We start from the raw sequence: 18680 nt of genomic DNA on the forward strand, positions 1-18680 counted from the left end.
AAAAATTCTTACGATTTTTGTACTGCGACGCTGCTCCATCAGACATGAAATATATCTTTTTGACTTCTTTATGCTTATCAACGCGTAAAAGTTAATCATTTTTCAATGAACAAGTTTACGGATACTGAATCGTGTCTTAAATCTTCGGAAATTATAATAAAACTTAAGTGTTCAATTTGCGTACTTCCATTAAAATAAATAACGAATGGATGAATTGTAGCTTGTTGTACGTTCCAGTGATGGGACTGCACTTCATCTTGCAATACAAAGCTGTAATTTTCAGAAAAATCACAAATGACTAAAAATTCACCATTTTGTAATGTATTTTCGTATTTTTAAAAAGCTGGATTGTTCTGTTTTAATGAAATCGTGAGGATTAAACTTTCTAATTTCAAGCAAAATATGACACAAACTCATCTACAGGTTTTACAATAGTTTCTATGTCACACCTATCCGTGGTCACCCATTGCTCAAATGATAACTGATCAATATATTTTTCTTCAAACTCAGCGAATAAAGTATTTTCCAATGATGAAGAATCTGGACAATCCGAACAAGATCGTAGATAGCAATTTGATGTTGTATTTTCACACAAAAGACTACCAGTTAACATTTTAATATCCTTTGTTAAATTGATTCTTTTCAAACTATGTAAAATAAGATTAATATTCTCATGGGTTGTGCACACACACACATTATGTGTTCCTGAATTGGAAAGAAGCTTACATTGCCTTGGCCGAAGGCTTGCAAATGAGGAAAAACCTATTTTAATATTATCGTGAATTTCCTTGAAGCGTGTGTACGCTTCTTTCAAAGTCGTCATCATTAATCGTTTTTGGATTGCTTGACGCTTTCCATCTTTTTTACTGATACATAATCTTTTTGACCAGGCATAGCTCGACTTACTTCATCATCTTCAAAATATTGAACTACTATTTCTTTTGTCTCATCTGTTAATGCAGTACTAGACCTAGTATTTTTGGTTGAAAGACAGTTATTCTTCAATTGCTTTGCCTCTTTTACTGTATTTCTATTGGGTTTGAACTCATCAATGGCATCCTGAATAGACCACGAACTTGGCAGCATCGACAAAATCAATAATTTTTCTTTCCTTGTCGTGGCTGCATTCGAGAACCTTTCCTTCATATTTATAATTACCTCATCGTAGTCTGTATTTTCCACATCATCAGGTCCTAATTTGAAGAGGTTTCTTCGTACAGCTTCGTTTATTTCACGGTATTTTTTCTCCAGGTAATAAACGTAGTCCATCTTACTCCATTTAATCAGGTCACTTTTATCCCAGCTATGCCCTCGTTAAAGCGTTCGATGTTGACCTTTTGGATACACTCATCTTCCGATTGATTTGTTGAAACAGATTTCGCTGATGGTACGGTGGCAAGGCTCTCAGCACTTAATACTTCTGGTAATTCCTCAGTTGTTGTCGATACATCTGGCAATTCCTCAGTTGCTGTCGTTTTCGAACTTCCTGCGCTCTGCTCAACCGATGATATACAGATTGCTCTTTTGTCAACGTTTAGACGGCAGGACGTGCAAATGCGTAAATTTGTATTCAATGTGGACATTAGAGTATAACCAGTCGCTTTCAGTTTATCTATGGTGCTTTCGGTGAAATTTCGTAACTCTTTTGAACACTTTTTCCATCAAACGGCCTACAACAGTTGAGAAAGCGGCTACTCATGTTGTTCGTAATATTTCAATAAACAAAATCACTTTTAAGTTTTTACTGACTAGTTTGGTGTCATTTGCTTGACTGAAGAAAAAAATTACTATAAGATCTTTAACAACCTTAGTAGTAGTAATTTTTTGCTTTTTCGTGAGCATTGTCATGGTATGTACCTATCATGCATTTGTTGTTGTTGAAGATACCCGTTTCCTCCCGATCATAAAGTCTATTCTCTCTATTCTCTAAGAGGTATATTTTTTGCAGGTAAACTATAGACGTACACGTGTATATAAATATTTGATTTTGCAGCTTTTGTCTTAAAAATAACATTTCTGATATGTTTCTATCAACGTTATTATCAACAGGTTTCAACACTATTAAAAGAATTTTTCGCCAGTCACGTGCAATGAAAATTATGACACTATCAATACTTTTGATCACAACACTGGATCGTGTCTATGTTTCTTATAGATGCTATGAATAATTAAATCAAAATATCATGAAAACAACTTGTTTAAATCACGTCCCTTAACAATAAAATCTGCATCAAACTGCAATTCTCGAAATAACTTACACAGAAAAAATTTTTTTACTAAATGTGAAAATTGTGAAATGTTTGAAATGTCATAACTTTTTGTTTATTAGTTTACCATCACCAAATTTTTATGGTAGATAGCTAATATAATGGACCGTTTTCCCTAAAAAATACGTTCGAAAAAAGATAGGGTTTTGAGATATTTGAGTTTTGTGACAAAAATGATATTTTTAAAGGCAAAAAATTTTTTTTTTACTGGTCACATTTCCTTAAGAATCCCCATTTAGTTGTCTAACTTTGCTGAAAAATCATAACAATCGAACATTCCGTTTTTGCTGTGCAGCTTTTTAAATATTTTTGAACCATTTTCACATACACCCTTTTGAAAAGTTAGTCGTGACTCAATATGAAGATTTGATATCGAAAAATGACGATTTAGATGAAATTGAAAAACTGTGCAGAGTTTCAAATATTTTCGAAATGGTCGCTCAGGATCGACTGACATGCCCCCGTGGAATGCCTCAACTGGTTTCGAAAGTCATAGAAAACCGGAATAGCTGTCAAAACTAAGACCAAATCATTCAACATGTTGATGTGCAAATGAAGAGATATTTTTTATTTGCTCTAGACTACTTAAAAAATCTTCACCATCGGACTTTGCAGACGTTTATTAATTTGCCCATTAACGAATAAAGGGATTTATTTCTCATGTCGCTATTCTTGATTTCAGGCCCCCTAAGGGCTGGCGCCCTTGGCGGGGGGGGCAACCCTGCCAACCGCACGCTACGGCGCTGTGAACACTCCTTCCAGGACAAGAACATCTGAGGTCTACCGTCTGGCCGGGATAAAAAACATTACATGGACGCTTTGGTGAGTGTAAAGATCGGGTTAGGGTCCGTTGCGCTTTTTCGGATCAGTCAGCGATTAGGGCGCTTGTTCCAATCTAGGTTATCAAATTCTTATGTAAATATTTTTGTAAATAGTTAACTATTTTATCAAATTTTGAAATTAACTAATGCCTCCTCAAGGCTGAAATGTAAAATTGAAACACAAAACATATAATCATCTAAACAAAAGAGAGAAATAGGAAAAAACTGAAGATGAAGGGCCAGGTGGCCAACCACTTATGTAGCGTACACACGATCAAACACGTTGGACCAACATTGACTCCGCCCCCAAGAAAACGCTTCGGTTGCTGCTTTGTTCCACTGTGTGTGAAGTTGTTAGAACAACCATTTGACGGTTGGCGACTCGGTTGGAAAAAAATCAAAACGGTTTAATTTTGGTTTGACCTGTCGGGGGCCGGTTCGCCGAACATGTCTGAGCGTTTGTAGTGGAATCGCTCAAACCCCCATCCCGGTAAAAATCGTTTACTCATAAATGGGTACTTTTTCTCTGCTATCTCTTTCTCTCTGCTGAAAAATTTACCCATTTTAGGAGAATAAGTGGATTTACACAAACGGTTTTTGCCGGGATATATTTTGAAGGTTGGTGTTCAAGTTGGCGCGTTGGTCGTTCGTGTGTGATTTTGTTGGTCGGATAAATTGAGTGTTCGCGCCGCTGTTGCTGTTGGTGGTGCTTGCTGGATGCTTGACTAAACGAGAGGTGGAGTCAATGTTGGTCAAACTGCTTGCCCAGTGTGTACGCTACATTAAACTGAAACATTACCTGTTTAAACACAAAAAATAAAAATTAATCGAATTAAGAAGATTTTAAGTTTATTCGGCAGATGTGATAGAGGCACATCACAGGCGGATCGGCGTGGAGGCATCCAGGACCAGGATGCTGTTTGACTTAATGATATATTTTTGGCTTTCAGCCTCTAATTGCAATAAGAACGAGATGTTTTTTTCTACGCCCACAGTTTCAACGGTTTCTTTATTCCATCGTCTAGCACTGGGAAAAGATGGAATAAACCATGGAAACTTGATATCCATAAAAATATAAGACTCCAAACTACCCCAAGAATTCCAGTCGTTTTCTTGGAGATAAATTTTCATCGAGAAATTCATTCCTTTCGAGCAGTTACGTATACGCAAAGCTATGGGTATGTATATTTATCCTCACGAACGAAAATAAAGCTTCAGCACGTGCCACTCACGACTGTGCTTTCAATAAGTGTTAGGAGGTGAACTGAGGCGGACCACGACAATCAATAAATTGCGAACTAAAAGTCGTTGGCTTCAATCCAGTGCAGTGTGACATAATAACCAGAGAGAACTCCAGCTTTCCGTGATGTCACTGGTTCCGATTTTGTACCACGACTGGTTGGATGACGTCTGGGATGCTCCGTTACGTAGTTCCAGGATCTTGGATCAGCACTTCGCCACAGGACTCCTGGCAGACGATTTGTTCAGTGCAGTAACAACCTACCCAAGACAAAACTATCGTCGGCATGGTTACTATCGACCTTGGCGGACGGTTCGATCCCAGCGAGATGCGGGCTCGTTTGTGAGTATGGACAAAGAGCGCTTCCAAATTAATCTGGATGTGCAGCAATTCACCCCGGATGAGATCAGCGTTAAAACCGTGGACGATATGGTGGTGGTTGAGGGGAAACATGACGAAAAACAAGACGAACATGGATATGTATCCAGGCAGTTTTTGCGCCGATATAAATTGCCAAGTGAGTGATAGCTAATTAATTAGCATTTACAGAGTGTGGGTGGAAAGAATAATAATGCTGATTGATAGAATAGTGCTCATTGTTTTCTGATTTTAGGTGGTCACGAAGCAGCAGACGTTACTTCGTCGCTATCGACGGATGGAGTTTTAACGGTAACTGCTCCTAAAAAGGTGTTGCTGCCGCCGGTGAATGAGCGTATCGTATCAGTTACGCAAACGGATGAAATATTCAAGGATAAAAATTCTAATAATAAACATCAAGAGAAGAATTAGATTTTCAGAATTTAAGGAAATGTTGTCAATCGAAACCTACTAATGTTTTTTTGAAATTAAAAGATTTATTTATCTAGCGTTATAAAATGTGAAACATATTGCAAAGGTAGAAATATCACTATTATATTAATTCAAAATATGATTACGTAGCTGGAACAGGAGGGACTGAAGTAGGGGTGTTCTGTTTATGTAATTTATGGACGTTACATTTAGGATAGCAGAGTTTGGGTTTAGTCAGAGTGTATGTAATTAAGAGTGGCGACACTGTCAGAATTGGAACAAGATTCATCTGTCATACCCATATAAAATCGTGTTCCAAACGAGCAGCAGTCCTGTCAAATGCGGCACATGTCGCCACTCTTAATTACATACACTCTGGGTTTAGTTATCAACAATGCTTCAATACGGTACTAGATAACCCCGGGCAGCTACCAGAATTCATCACTAGGGGTGTCACTTATCTTCTGCCGAAGGATCGGAACACTATGAACCCAGCCAAGTACAGACCTATAACGTGCCTTTCGAGTCTGTACAAAGTGCTGTCATCGGTAATAGCAAGGAGGGTCCAGAACCATTGCGACGTCATCAACCTGATGACCGAAGAACAAAAAGGTTGTCGACGCAACACACGAGGCTGCAAGGATCAGGTCATCATTGATGCAGTCGTTGTTGGGCAGGCCACCCACAAGCAAAGAAACCTGAGCATGGCGTATATCGACTATAAAAAGGCATACGACTCACTCAAACCTCCTTAAGGTACTGCAGATGTATAAGATAGACTGTAACATCATCAGGCTAATGCAGCACACTATGGGGATGTGTGTTACCGATGGAGAAAAGGTGTTACGATACAGGACTCTCAGCATCAGGAGGGGCATATTCCAAGGCGATACCTTTAGTCCTATGGATTTGCCTTGCCATGGAAACTTTTAGCAGAGCACTCAATCAACACGACTATGGCTATCATTTGAAGAGTGAGGAAAGGAGTACAAACATTACCCACATCTTTTTTATGGATGATTTGAGACTGTTTACGGAATCTATGGAGAAGCTGCACCAATTTCTGCGGCTTGTAACGGTATTCAGCAGCGACATCCGGATGGAGTTTGGTATCGATAAATGTCGATTCATACATCTACACCGGGGTCACCTGGTGGATGCCGACAGTTTCCGCGTAAACGACCAGGAAGAGATTCGAAACATGGTTGAAGGCGAAACGTACAAGTTCCTAGGTTTCCTGCAACTGAAAGGAATTCGCCATACGATGATCAAGAAAGAGCTGCAGAAAAAGCTCTTGCATCGTGTCATCGGCATTTTAAAAAGCCTCTTGTCAGCCGGCAACAAGGTGAAGGCGATAAACACGTTTGCCGTGCTCTTGTTGACATACAGTTTCGGGGTGGTGAAATGGACCAAGACTGACTTGGAGGCGTTAGAATGAGCAGTACGAGTGGTGTTCACTAAGCATCGCATGCGCCATCCAAAATCATCCATTGAGAGAGTCACCCTGCTACGTACAGTAGGAGGAAGAGGCGTCACCGATATACAAACACTGTTTCCCAGATCCAGCAGTTGCGAAGATACTTCGTGGAAAGCCAGAACCGCCACGAAATCTATCGCGCTGTATGTGAAGTTGATCACGGATTAAGTGCCCTGCATCTGGCGCAGGAGGACTATCAGCTGAATTGCGACATCAAATCTCTCGACGAGATGATCGCATCGTGGAAGCAGAAGGGGTTGCATGGGACGCACCCCCAGATGAGCGAAAGCATGGCTGAGTCGGTTTTTTGACCGTGCACACGCGCATGTGACGTTACAGCCCTTAAGGTGATTATACAATCAAGCCATGTGGTGAATTTCAAATTCACCACACGGTTTTCTACTCCTATTATTAAAAGATCAAATCTAGCGTAATAATTTTCGTACAATGCTGAAATTGCAGTCGATTGTTTAGCACAAGTAAGCAAGCGATCTACGAATGTTTCATCTCCATGGGCATTGTGGTTCTCTCAATTCGTGCTCTTGAAAAATCACAGGAAAAGGCACGTGGTTTTTCAGATGGCCGATGTGTGGCTTTGTTATATAACCACCTTAACATTTCCATTGAAATCGTGACGTCATGCTCGTTTGGAGACACGTTTGACAGTTCGTTTGGAGACAGGATTTATCATCGCTCATCTATACATATACACGCAAAAAAATGTTGCGGTCGAAACTACCATTCCGAGGGTTAATTTAAGAATACGCACCGACGATTTTCAGCAGACAACAAACCCGTTTGATTTTACCATGCGCGCAGTAAAAATCAACTGTGGTCCTGGTGGAATGTTGTTGCATGAACTGAATCAGTGGTGAATTTGTCTGAATGCGTGGTTAATTTAACTGAAAATTTGTGGTTGTTTTAAAAACATGGCGTAGTCTACAAAATAGTAACCGTTACCATGGAATTTTTCTCAGTGTAGGGGAACTTTCGCTTAACTTTTCAAAAGGACCTAAGTAACATTTTTTTCGTGAATTAATTTGAATAGCGCAATTAACAGAACAACATGAAAGCTTTCGATTGCGCTATTCAAATTAATTCTTGAAAAAAAAATGTTACTTAGGTCCTTTTGAAAAGTTAAGCGAGAACTGCTCCTTGAATTCATACCATTCGAAAACAAAAAATAGGTGCGCAAATTGTTTTATTTCTCATTTTTATATTTTTTTTTTCAGCAGTGAGCCCGCCGGAAAACAACAAAACACAACATAAATTGAGCCTAAATTTCCTGTTTTGCGAATGTTATTGATATAGGAGCATGTTATTAATCAATATATCAAAAACAGAGAAAGAAAACCACCCAACGATAGCAATTCGATATAGATATAGACGATATAGATAGGTTAAAGGGGTTGAACTGAAATTTATTTTGTTTAAATTCATGTGAACTTAACATTAGGTGGAAACAACTTAATATTGCCTATTCGGAATAAATTTATACCGCTTTTTTTACCGAAGTTGGATTTTTCTCCAGATACATGCAAATTTCCCAACTTCGGAAATAGTGCGCTAGATTCGCATAAAGATGCGCTAAACAACGCATCAATTAGTTTGACAAATAAAACTTCGGAAGAAAGTTCGGTTCGGAAGTCCGCCTACACAGAAAAAAAATCCATGGTAACGGTTACTATTTTGTAGACTACGCCATGTTTTTAAAACAACCACAAATTTTCAGTTAAATTAACCACACATTCGGACAAATTCACCACTGATTCAGTTCCGGGGGTCTGATGTTTTGGTTGTTTTCGTAGTGTAGATGCAGTCTCGTTTCTTCTGCTTGTCATTTATGGAACTGTCAGTGTGGAACGCACCTATCTCTTTCTTTCCCATGATTCTTCTTATGGCTGTCAGTGCGGAATTTACTATGTTGGCTACGAAATGAACTGTGGTGCAGGTATACAAGTGTCAGTCCCGTGTTCAGTTCATGCAACAACATTCCACCAGGACCACAGTTGATTTTTACTGCGCGCATGGTAAAATCAAACGGGTTTGTTGTCTGCTGAAAATCGTCGGTGCGTATTCTTAAATTAGCCCTCGGAATGGTAGTATCGACCGCAACATTTTTTTGCGAGTACTTCCGAATTCTAACTTGGTGATACACCGACAATATTTAGGTTCTTTTTTACACACGGGATCAAACGGAAACTACTCAAATCCAAGTTGGGCCATCCAACTCAAAATTGGCTTCCCCCACCAACGGTCCAAATCAGGGGACTGAAGAGAAGGCTAATACGCCTACGCACCATTCATTCAATATGGCGTACAATGTTTTTGTTTTAATTTCGTTTGATTCATGATAACAAAACTTCGGAATTATCGACGAGCTATTTTTCGACATAAAGAAGCCATACAAACACAAAAGGCTCGTTGTACCTCAACCAATTGCAAGTTTTCACCAGGAGAAGTTAAATGCCGATAATTAGCACTAACTGCGTACGATCACCCAAAATGAGCGCTGAATTCGGGTATACTACCCAGAAACTGGGTACCAAAAACAGAAGTACTAAAAGCGATGTTGGGTATAGAGTGCCATTGTACCGCGGATGACAGGCGTTTCACCATTAGGCTTTCTGCGAGCGTGTACGCACACGCACATTGCACTCACACTTTTACTCAGTTTGTTTGCAACCACGAGCAGTTGGCACGGCAAAATCAAATGGGATTGTTTGCAACCACGAACCGTGCGTTCGTGTTGGTGAGAAATGTCGGCGAGACCCTAATTGACGAATTCGTCAAGGGTTTCACCCTCCTGGTCCAAATTAAGTGAATTGAACTTCATTTTGGGTAGAGTTTAACCGTACACGGAAGAAATAAACTACCCAATAGTGAGTTTAATTCACCCAACCTCGAACATCCGTGTAGTATTCAGAGCAAGCGGCTAATGATTTTAGTTAGTATAAGTGATTCTAGACTATGAATTGATTCTGCTATTGCGGATTGTACATTAAACATAAGCAATCAAATATACCAACCGTGAAATCACATATTTCACGTGCCCCAATTTACCATACAATGTGGCAAGTTTTACATTAGACTTGATTCGAATTATCAATTTTGCATATGCGCTAATACTGATCTCTATCGTGAAAGAATCTGTGCATGATTGAGTGTTTGAGAGTATGGAGAGCAACATATTGAATTTTCTGACGAACTTTGCTTCATTTAAGCGTGTGCCAATGAATCGGTAGCTTGTGAGGGGCTGGGAGAGGTTGCGCGGCGGGGTATGGCAATGCTAGCGCATTGCTGCCACCGCAGTATGAGATGGTGTTGGTAGCGCCATCGGGTTGAGTAGCAACGACGAAGATTGCACCGGCAGTTTGTTGTCGAATTTTAAAACGAACAGTCGCACCGCTCTTCAACGGCGGATTCCATTCAGCCGTTTTCGGCTGGAATACGACATGTCGCAGTCGGTAGAAATAGTGTTTGCTTTTATTTTTGTAACTAGCGCATGAAAATGGTGCTTGCCACATCCATTAATGTGCTAGTTACTAAATGGTAAGTATGCTCTCATTTTATGTTGTGGATTTCGGAGCGAGCAGGTCTCCGAAGTCATAGAAAAAAAACCGAAGCGAGCAGGTCTTCGAGTGTTATGTTGTGGATTTCGGAGCGAGCAGGTCTCCGAAATCATAGAAAAAAAACCGAAGCGAGCAGGTCTTCGAGTGTTTTAAAACATGATCCCGGAGCGAGCAGGTCTCCCGAGGATCGAATAAAAGATACCGGAGCGAGCAGGTCTCCGAGGCATTTTTTTTGTTTATTCCGGAGCGAGCAGGTCTCCGAGGCATTTTTTTGTTTATTCCGGAACGAGCAGGTTTCCGAGGCATTTTTTTGTTTTTTCCGGAGCGAGCAGGTCTCCGAGGCATTTTTTGTTTATTCCGGAACGAGCAGGTTTCCGAGGCATTTTTTTTGTTTATTCCGGAGCGAGCAGGTCTCCGAGGCATTTTTTTTGTTTATTCCGGAACGAGCAGGTTTCCGAGGCATTTTTTTTATTCCGGAACAAGCGGGTTTCCGAGGTATTTTTTTGTTTATTCCGGAGCGAGCAGGTCTCCGAGGCATTTTATTTTGTGAATGCGAGCCGATCTTCGAGGCATTTTATAGCGAGTAGAACGCCGAAGCATATTGACGTAGGACTACGTCTGTGTGTTCTACACAAGAGTACACTTTGTGAATGTGAAGCACTCCGAGGCATTTTTGTTTATTCCGGAGTGAGCAGAACTCCGAGGCATGTTGACGTAGGACTACGTCTGGGTATTCTATAGAGGACCACACTCTGCGAATACAGAGCACGACTCCGAGAAAAATTTTGTTTATTCCATTTTCTGTTCGTTCCGGAGCGAGTAAGAATCCGAGGCATTTTATTTTGTGAATGCGAGTAGAACTCCGAGGCATGTTGACGTCGAACTACGTCTGTGACCACTTTGCAAATGCGAAGCAGGATTCCAAGACATTTTGTGTTCATTCCGTAGACGTAGGACTACGGCTGTGTATTCTATAGAGGAGTACACTTTGCAAATGTGAAGGACTCCGAGGCATTCTCGTGTTTATTCCGGAGCGAGTAGAACTCCGAGGCATGTTGGAGTAGGGCTTCGTCTGTGTATTCAAAAGAAGAGTACACTTTGAAAATGCAAAGCAGGACTCCAAGGCATTTTGTCTTCATTCCGGAGCAGGTAAACATCAGAGACATTTTGACGTAGGACTGCATCTGGGTATTCTAAAGAGGAGTACACTTTGCGAATGCATGGCAAGATCCCGTGACATTTTTTGTTTCTTTTTCGGAGCGAGTAGAACTTCGAGACATGTTGACGCTGGACTACGTCTGTGTATTATGTGGAGTACACTTTGTGAATGCGAGCCGACCTTCGAGGCATTTTCGTGTTTATTCTGAAGCGAGTAGAACGCCGAAGCATATTGACGTAGGACTACGTCTGGGTATTCTATAGAAGACCACACTCTGCGAATACAGAGCACGAGAAAAAAATTGTTTATTCCATTTTCTGTTCATTCCGGAGCGAGTAAAAATCCGAGGCATTTTGACGTATGAATACGTCTGTGTATTCTATGGAAGAATACACTTTGCGAATGCGAAGGACTCCAAAGCATTTTTGGTTATTCCGGAGCGAGTAGAACTCCAAGGCATTTTGAGGTAGGACATCGTTTGTGTATTCTATAGAAGAGTATACTTTGCGAATGCAGAGCAGGACTCCGATGCAACTCCAAGACATGTTCGTCTGGGTATTCTATAGAAGGACGTAGGATTACGTCTGTGGCTTCTATGAAGGAATCCATTTTGCAAATGGACTCCGAGGCGTTTTTTTATTTATTCCAGAGTGAGTAGAACTCCAAAGAATGTTGACGTAGGACTACGTTTGCAAGTTCTATAGAGGATTGCTCTTTGCGAGTACCGAGCAGGACTCTGAGGCATTTTTTTTGTTTATTCCGGAACGAGCAGGTTTCCGAGGCATTTTTTTTATTCCGGAACAAGCGGGTTTCCGAGGTATTTTTTTGCTTATTCCGGAGCGAGCAGGTCTCCGAGGCATTTTTTTTGTGAATGCGAGCCGACCTTCGAGGCTTTTTTTTTGTTTATTCCGGAACAAGCGGATTTCCGAGGTATTTTTTTGTTTATTCCGGAGCGAGCAGGTCTCCTAGGCATTTTATTTTGTGAATGCGAGCCGACCTTCGAGGCATTTTCGTGTTTATTCTGAAGCGAGTAGAACGCCGAAGCATATTGACGTAGGACTACGTCTGTGTGTTCTACACAAGAGTACACTTTGTGAATGTGAAGCACTGCGAGGCATTTTTGTTTATTCCGGAGTGAGCAGAACTCCGAGGCATGTTGACGTATGACTACGTCTGGGTATTCTATAGAGGAGTATACTTTGCAAATGTGAAGGACTCCGAGGCATTCTCGTGTTTATTCCGGAGCGAGTAGAACTCCAAGGCAAGTTGAGGTAGGACATCGTTTGTGTATTCTATAGAAGAGTATACTTTGCGAATGCAGAGCAGAACTTCGATGCAACTCCAAGACATGTTCGTCTGGGTATTCTATAGAAGGACGTAGGGTTACGTGAGTAGAACTCCAAAGAATGTTGACGTAGGACTACGTTTGCAAGTTCTATAGAGGATTGCTCTTTGCGAGTACCGAGCAGGACTCCGAGGCATTTTTTGTGTATTCCGAATTGTGCAAGAGCAAGTAGAATTCCGAAGAAAAAAAAAATTAAAATGTGACCCACAATCATAATTAGTTTTTAGCAAAAATATGACGGTACTTAACATATCAAGTTTGTTCTTATTTGCATTAGATGTTGATGGTATTACAATATTATGAATTGTTTTAATTTATTTTGAAGCAATTTAGGTACGATTTTTCATTATAATGAAATATTTATAAAATTGAAATCATATTCTTACAAAGTTGAAAGAGTAGGGAAGGAGAAAGATGTAGTATTCAGAGCAAGCGGCTAATGATTTTAGTTAGTATAAGTGATTCTAGACTATGAATTGATTCTGCTATTGCGGATTGTACATTAAACATAAGCAATCAAATATACCAACCGTGAAATCACATATTTCACGTGCCCCAATTTACCATACAATGTGGCAAGTTTTACATTAGACTTGATTCGAATTATCAATTTTGCATATGCGCTAATACTGATCTCTATCGTGAAAGAATCTGTGCATGATTGAGTGTTTGAGAGTATGGAGAGCAACATATTGAATTTTCTGACGAACTTTGCTTCATTTAAGCGTGTGCCAATGAATCGGTAGCTTGTGAGGGGCTGGGAGAGGTTGCGCGGCGGGGTATGGCAATGCTAGCGCATTGCTGCCACCGCAGTATGAGATGGTGTTGGTAGCGCCATCGGGTTGAGTAGCAACGACGAAGATTGCACCGGCAGTTTGTTGTCGAATTTTAAAACGAACAGTCGCACCGCTCTTCAACGGCGGATTCCATTCAGCCGTTTTCGGCTGGAATACGACAATCCGTACACTGAAAATAATATACACGTTTACATAACGTTCTTTTCCATGTGAATCGAACGTGTTTCATCGAGCGACATTTTCACTAGCCATCCACGTGAAAATCGCAAGACATGAATACGAATTTATACCATATGAGAAAACTGTGCATATTAACGTGTTTTCAACATCGTTTGAATAAGCAGTGATAGGTGATAAAATAACATGGCGCTTTATTGACAGATTGTTCACTATCAGGAAATCGTGAGCATCTTAAACCTGTTCTTCAATCTTCAAGATGGAAATTAAAAAGTGTATTTTCATTAATTTGGTTGAAATTTTGTAAATATATTTTTGTATATAAAAAATGGTAAGTGCTAGTTTTTGTTTCATTCAACAAATGATTAAAAATATGCCCTAATTTTACAGATTGAAACTTGTACTTCGGATTCTGGTGTGATTGTGTCGTCATTCGGATTAGTTAAATATCCAATACAACAAGAATTCATGCAGTATTTTTAATAACCTTCTCAATTTGGGAGCTATGTCCGGCGTCCGCAGAATTTTGCTGGTAGAAAATGATAAAAAAATGACGCCTCCTTGTCATGATTGGCCAAACAATATTAGTTCTTATGTTAATAAAAGTGTTATTTAAATGATCATGTTTGTTTTGTTTCATTAGCATGCGCGTTCGAATGATCACTCTCATTTGGAAATTAAAAAAGAAAAACATGGTCCGAAAACTGGCAGTATCCACAGATACAATCCATAAAGATTTAACGTGTTTTCCATTTCCATTCTTGATGAAATTCCTCTGTAACGAACGTTTCATTTTTTGACATTTGCGACTGGATTTACACGTTATAATGGTATGCTTCACAAGTAGTGAAAATTCATGTGTGGAACCAGTAGCATGAATGTGTAGATTATTTTCAGTGTACGGGAAGCCAAAATTGAGTAAGTAGGGTCGAAGTAGTTTGCCTCCCATGCGATGTGCTTCAGTAAAGGTGTGGGCCAAAGTCCTCTATGTCTGTATTAGTCGAAAAAATAATGTAAGCATCGCCACCTACAGTCGGCGGGCGGAGTGAAACGTCACGTCTGTTAAAAAAATTAGACGTGACGTCACATTCGGTCGCCTTCGGCCATCTTCGGCAATCCAGCTAAGAGTTTCTCTCTCAGAAGAGCGAATTTTCGTTGAACAAATACTACTTTAGGGTTTGGCCCACACCTGTAGTAAAGCACATCGCCTCCCATGTTAAAAAAGTACCCAACGGAAAATTTATTTACCCAAATGTAAGTTTAATTTACTCAATTTCGACCTCAGGTAATAAAACTCAAAATTAGCTTCCCGTATTGAACTGGCGTCGTTGGATTGTTTGCCCGAATAAAAAATACAGTAGAATAACAATAAAATTTATTGTAACACTACTATTAATAACATTAAATTGGCAATAGATTATATTGTAAATGAAACCATAGAAATACATTAGAATGCATTGTTGTGAACCATTTACTCAAATGTAAATGAAGTTTTCGCAATAGAATGTACGGGTTGTTAAGTATCGTAACTATACAAAATCTGAGAATTTTCCATACATTTTTTTCGTCACACAATAGAGTGTATGGTTAATATATTGTTGAAATATCCGAACAAAACTGTTCAAAATACAATGGATTGTATTGTATTTGTATAGTAAAACAATACGATTTTTGATTTCTCAGTTGTGACAGCTTTACTGTTCTACATTGCAATTTAAAGGAAAAAATTGAATATTTGGCGCTATGAGGCAAATATTGTTACAGTCAAACCTCCATGAGTCGATGTTCTATGACTCGATATCGACTCATGGAAGCAAAATATACCATATTAAAAAATATTTTCTGGGTTACTGTGATGGTCCCTTCAAATAGCTTACCAGGGGTTTTCTATTCCACATCTCGATAATTCCATGAGTCGATGGTCCCTTCAATATCGACTCATGGAGGTTTGACTGTATATAGTTTATATGCAATGTGAAGAAACGTTTCAAAAGTTCTCAATTTATGAATCTTATGTACGAAAACGTTTCAAAAATAATTGCAAGTATTGTTACATTAGAGAAATATGTTGATGTATTGTATCCTCAGTGTTGATACAAACTGTGCAACCATCAAGAAACATTGTATCCTATTGTATACCGTACATTGTATGGTAATTCAATTGTTTACACTATTGAACCAATAGTACATTTTTATCCGGGTGGCTCTTTTGTTTTAAAAAAATTTTGTAAATATATTTTTTGTATATAAAAAATGGTAAGTGCTAGTTTTTGTTTCATTCAACAAATGATTAAAAATATGTCCTAATTTTACAGATTGAAACTTGTACTTCGGATTCTGGTGTGATTGTGTCGTCATTCGGATTAGTTAAATATCCAATACAACAAGTATTCATGCAGTATTTTTAATAACCTTCTCAATTTGGGAGCTATGTCCGGCGTCCGCAGAATTTTGCTGGCAGAAAATGATAAAAAAAATGACGCCTCCTTGTCATGATTGGCCAAACAATATTAGTTCTTATGTTAATAAAAGTGTTATTTAAATGATCATGTTTGTTTTGTTTCATTAGCATGCGCGTTCGAATGATCACTCTCATTTGGAAATTAAAAAAGAAAAACATGGTCCGAAAACTGGCAGTATCCACAGATACAATCCATAAAGATTTAACGTGTTTTCCATTTCCATTCTTGATGAAACTCCTCTGTAACGAACGTTTCATTTTTTGACATTTGCCACTGGATTCACACGTTATAATGGTATGCTTCACAAGTAGTGAAAACTCACGTGTGGAACCAGTAGCATGAGTGTGTAGATTATTTTCAGTGTTGACAACAAAAGAAAGAGTGGATGAAAGAGAAGAGAAAAAATAACTCAAAAGTAAGTTTAAAAATACTCAATTTTGGGTACTTTTTCTCTTCCGTGCACGATTAGAAAAAAGTACCTAATATTAGGTACTTTTCACTCAAATCGGGATTCGGTGTGGGAACCCAAAATTAAGTAATTTTTTCATGAAATTAAGTAAAATTCACTTAATATTAAGTAAAATATACTTAAATTTAAATAGAAACTAATCAAAAGTTAGGTAAATTTCACTCAACTTTTGTAAACATGAGATTACTCAACGTTGGGTTCCCACACTTTAATGCCCTTGTTGAGTGGTTTTGCTCTTCATTTTATGACAACAAAGGGAAGAGGGAGGGAGATGCAAGAGAAAAAAGTACCTAAAATTAGGTACTTTTTTCTAACCGTGTGATACAGCTCTGACAGCTGTCAGTTTGACAATAATTTCACCTGAAAATTTCGTATAAACTTTGCTCCGCGTTGCGGGATGCGTGTCAAGTTTGGTAAACTTTTTTCTATGTGTAAGTGAAATTGAACTGAAATGGGTGAAATGGCACTAAATTGTACATGATTTCACAGTTGTTAGAGCAAGACGACTCGCTTCACGCCTAGTAAATTAACCTGAGAAAAATCAACCCTCCACTCTGTCTTAGTCCCGGATTATACGTCGTACAGTGCACTACGTGCAGCTTGCGAAAGCTCGTATAACCATCAGAAATATTGAGTGATTTTTCCTCAAGCCTCCAAAACACGTGTTTCGAAGTGTAAAAGTATTCAATCGAATCAAAATGCCGCTCGCCAAGGATTTCCTGCACCCGCTTCCGGCCGAGGAGAAGCGTAAGCACAAGTTGAAGCGCCTGGTGCCTCATCCGAACTCGTACTTCATGGACGTCAAGTGCCCCGGATGCTATAAAATTACGACCGTCTTCAGCCATGCCCAGAGCGTCGTCGTTTGCACCGGCTGTTCAACGATCCTGTGTCAGCCCACGGGAGGAAAGGCCCGGCTCACGGAGGGATGCTCTTTCCGCAAGAAGCCCTACTAAAGTAAGAAAAGGTGCCGAAGACTGAAATCTGTTCCGTTTTTTTCCGATGAGTTTGCGGGGATAAGAAAGCTGCGCGAAGGCGATGGATTGATGGCCTCCGGGTTTTGTTCGTCGTGTGAAGTGCAGTGCAAGAATAAGTTGTTGAAAGTCGTGTTTTGATTAGAAGAATATGTAATGCAGAGTAGTTGAATTCGATGGAATAAACGGAAGATTTTGGAAAACGGAAGGAGCCACAGAAACATTGGATTGAGGTTATGTTCGATATCACCATCCTATGGAGACGGGGTCGGGTCGTGAGCAACGGAGAGAGGGCTTTCCGTTCTTTTATTTTTCATTGTGTTGGTTGCTGGTGTTTCGCGGTGGTAAAAATGTTTGTGCTGTCGTTTGTTGTGCTTTTGAACGGAGTTGTTTTGGTTGGGTAGAAGGTGAATGGAATGGGTGTAAAATATTCAACCGGTGATTGTTTGGAAATTCTTGAATCAACATGATTTGATGTACAATTTCACAACCTTGTTCAATCTATTGTTAACAGTGAATGTGTCGAACATGCTTTTTCATGATTGGACAAAATATTACATTCAACTTAACAGTAGTTATGAAATAAAACTTTTAGGTATTTAGCTATACCATTACATTATGTGATTATGGTGATGTTCGGCACAGATCTATAACTGTTTAATGCACATCTAAAATTCTCGAGTAAGCATCAAAAATCATTGTTATTACAAAACAATATTGCTGTTAATTCAATGGACTTACATATTCCACTTTAGTTGCAAAAAGATTATTTTTTCAGCACGAGTTGTACGTTTATCCAACGAGGCTTGCCGAGTTGGATAAATATTACAAGTACTGAAAAAATCGAGTTTGGCAACGAGTTGCACACGCTATTTTTCGCAATGACGAAAAATGGGCTTTAATATGATACATCTGTACCAAAATTGTAAAGTTTGATTTACTCCACATGATCATTCTTGCCAATAAATAATCAGAATCTATGTTATCGTTCCACATAGCATAGCTCGACATGCCTTGAAGCGTTAGATAAACTTGTCTTTGGAGAATTCTGATGTTATGTCTATCAAACTAATTTATTACGCTACGCAGAGAATACACTAGTATTTGAAGATTGTGCCACGTTTGGCCTAATGC

The 18680-nt window shown here is 39.3% G+C and overlaps 2 protein-coding genes across 2 annotated transcripts; both read left to right on the plus strand.

The window, feature by feature from the left end:
• Positions 1-3851: 3851 nt before the first annotated feature.
• On the plus strand, positions 3852-5204 carry LOC134210886 (protein lethal(2)essential for life-like). The gene is made up of 3 exons (XM_062687287.1): positions 3852-4266; positions 4339-4845; positions 4942-5204. Exons 2-3 carry the CDS (start codon positions 4455-4457, stop codon positions 5115-5117), a joined length of 567 nt encoding a protein of 188 aa, XP_062543271.1. The 5' UTR covers positions 3852-4266; positions 4339-4454; the 3' UTR covers positions 5118-5204.
• An 11912-nt stretch (positions 5205-17116) lies between these two features.
• Positions 17117-17767, plus strand: LOC134215151 (small ribosomal subunit protein eS27). The gene has a single exon (XM_062694399.1). The coding sequence runs from the start codon at positions 17274-17276 to the stop codon at positions 17526-17528; it is 255 nt and encodes an 84-aa protein (XP_062550383.1). The 5' UTR covers positions 17117-17273; the 3' UTR covers positions 17529-17767.
• Positions 17768-18680: the final 913 nt, after the last annotated feature.

This window comes from Armigeres subalbatus, chromosome 2 (genome assembly GCF_024139115.2).
Source record: "Armigeres subalbatus isolate Guangzhou_Male chromosome 2, GZ_Asu_2, whole genome shotgun sequence".
In the NCBI taxonomy this organism is placed as follows: Eukaryota; Metazoa; Arthropoda; class Insecta; order Diptera; family Culicidae; genus Armigeres; species Armigeres subalbatus.

Excerpts from the sequence above, each read along its gene's own strand:
- LOC134215151 (XM_062694399.1), top strand. The coding sequence starts at position 17,274 with ATGCCGCTCGCCAAGGATTTCCTGCACCCGCTTCCGGCCGAGGAGAAG.
- LOC134210886 (XM_062687287.1), top strand. The coding sequence starts at position 4,455 with ATGTCACTGGTTCCGATTTTGTACCACGACTGGTTGGATGACGTCTGG. Across the intron at positions 4,846-4,941 it reads GCGCCGATATAAATTGCCAA|GTGGTCACGAAGCAGCAGAC; the intron begins GTGAGTGATAGC and ends TTCTGATTTTAG.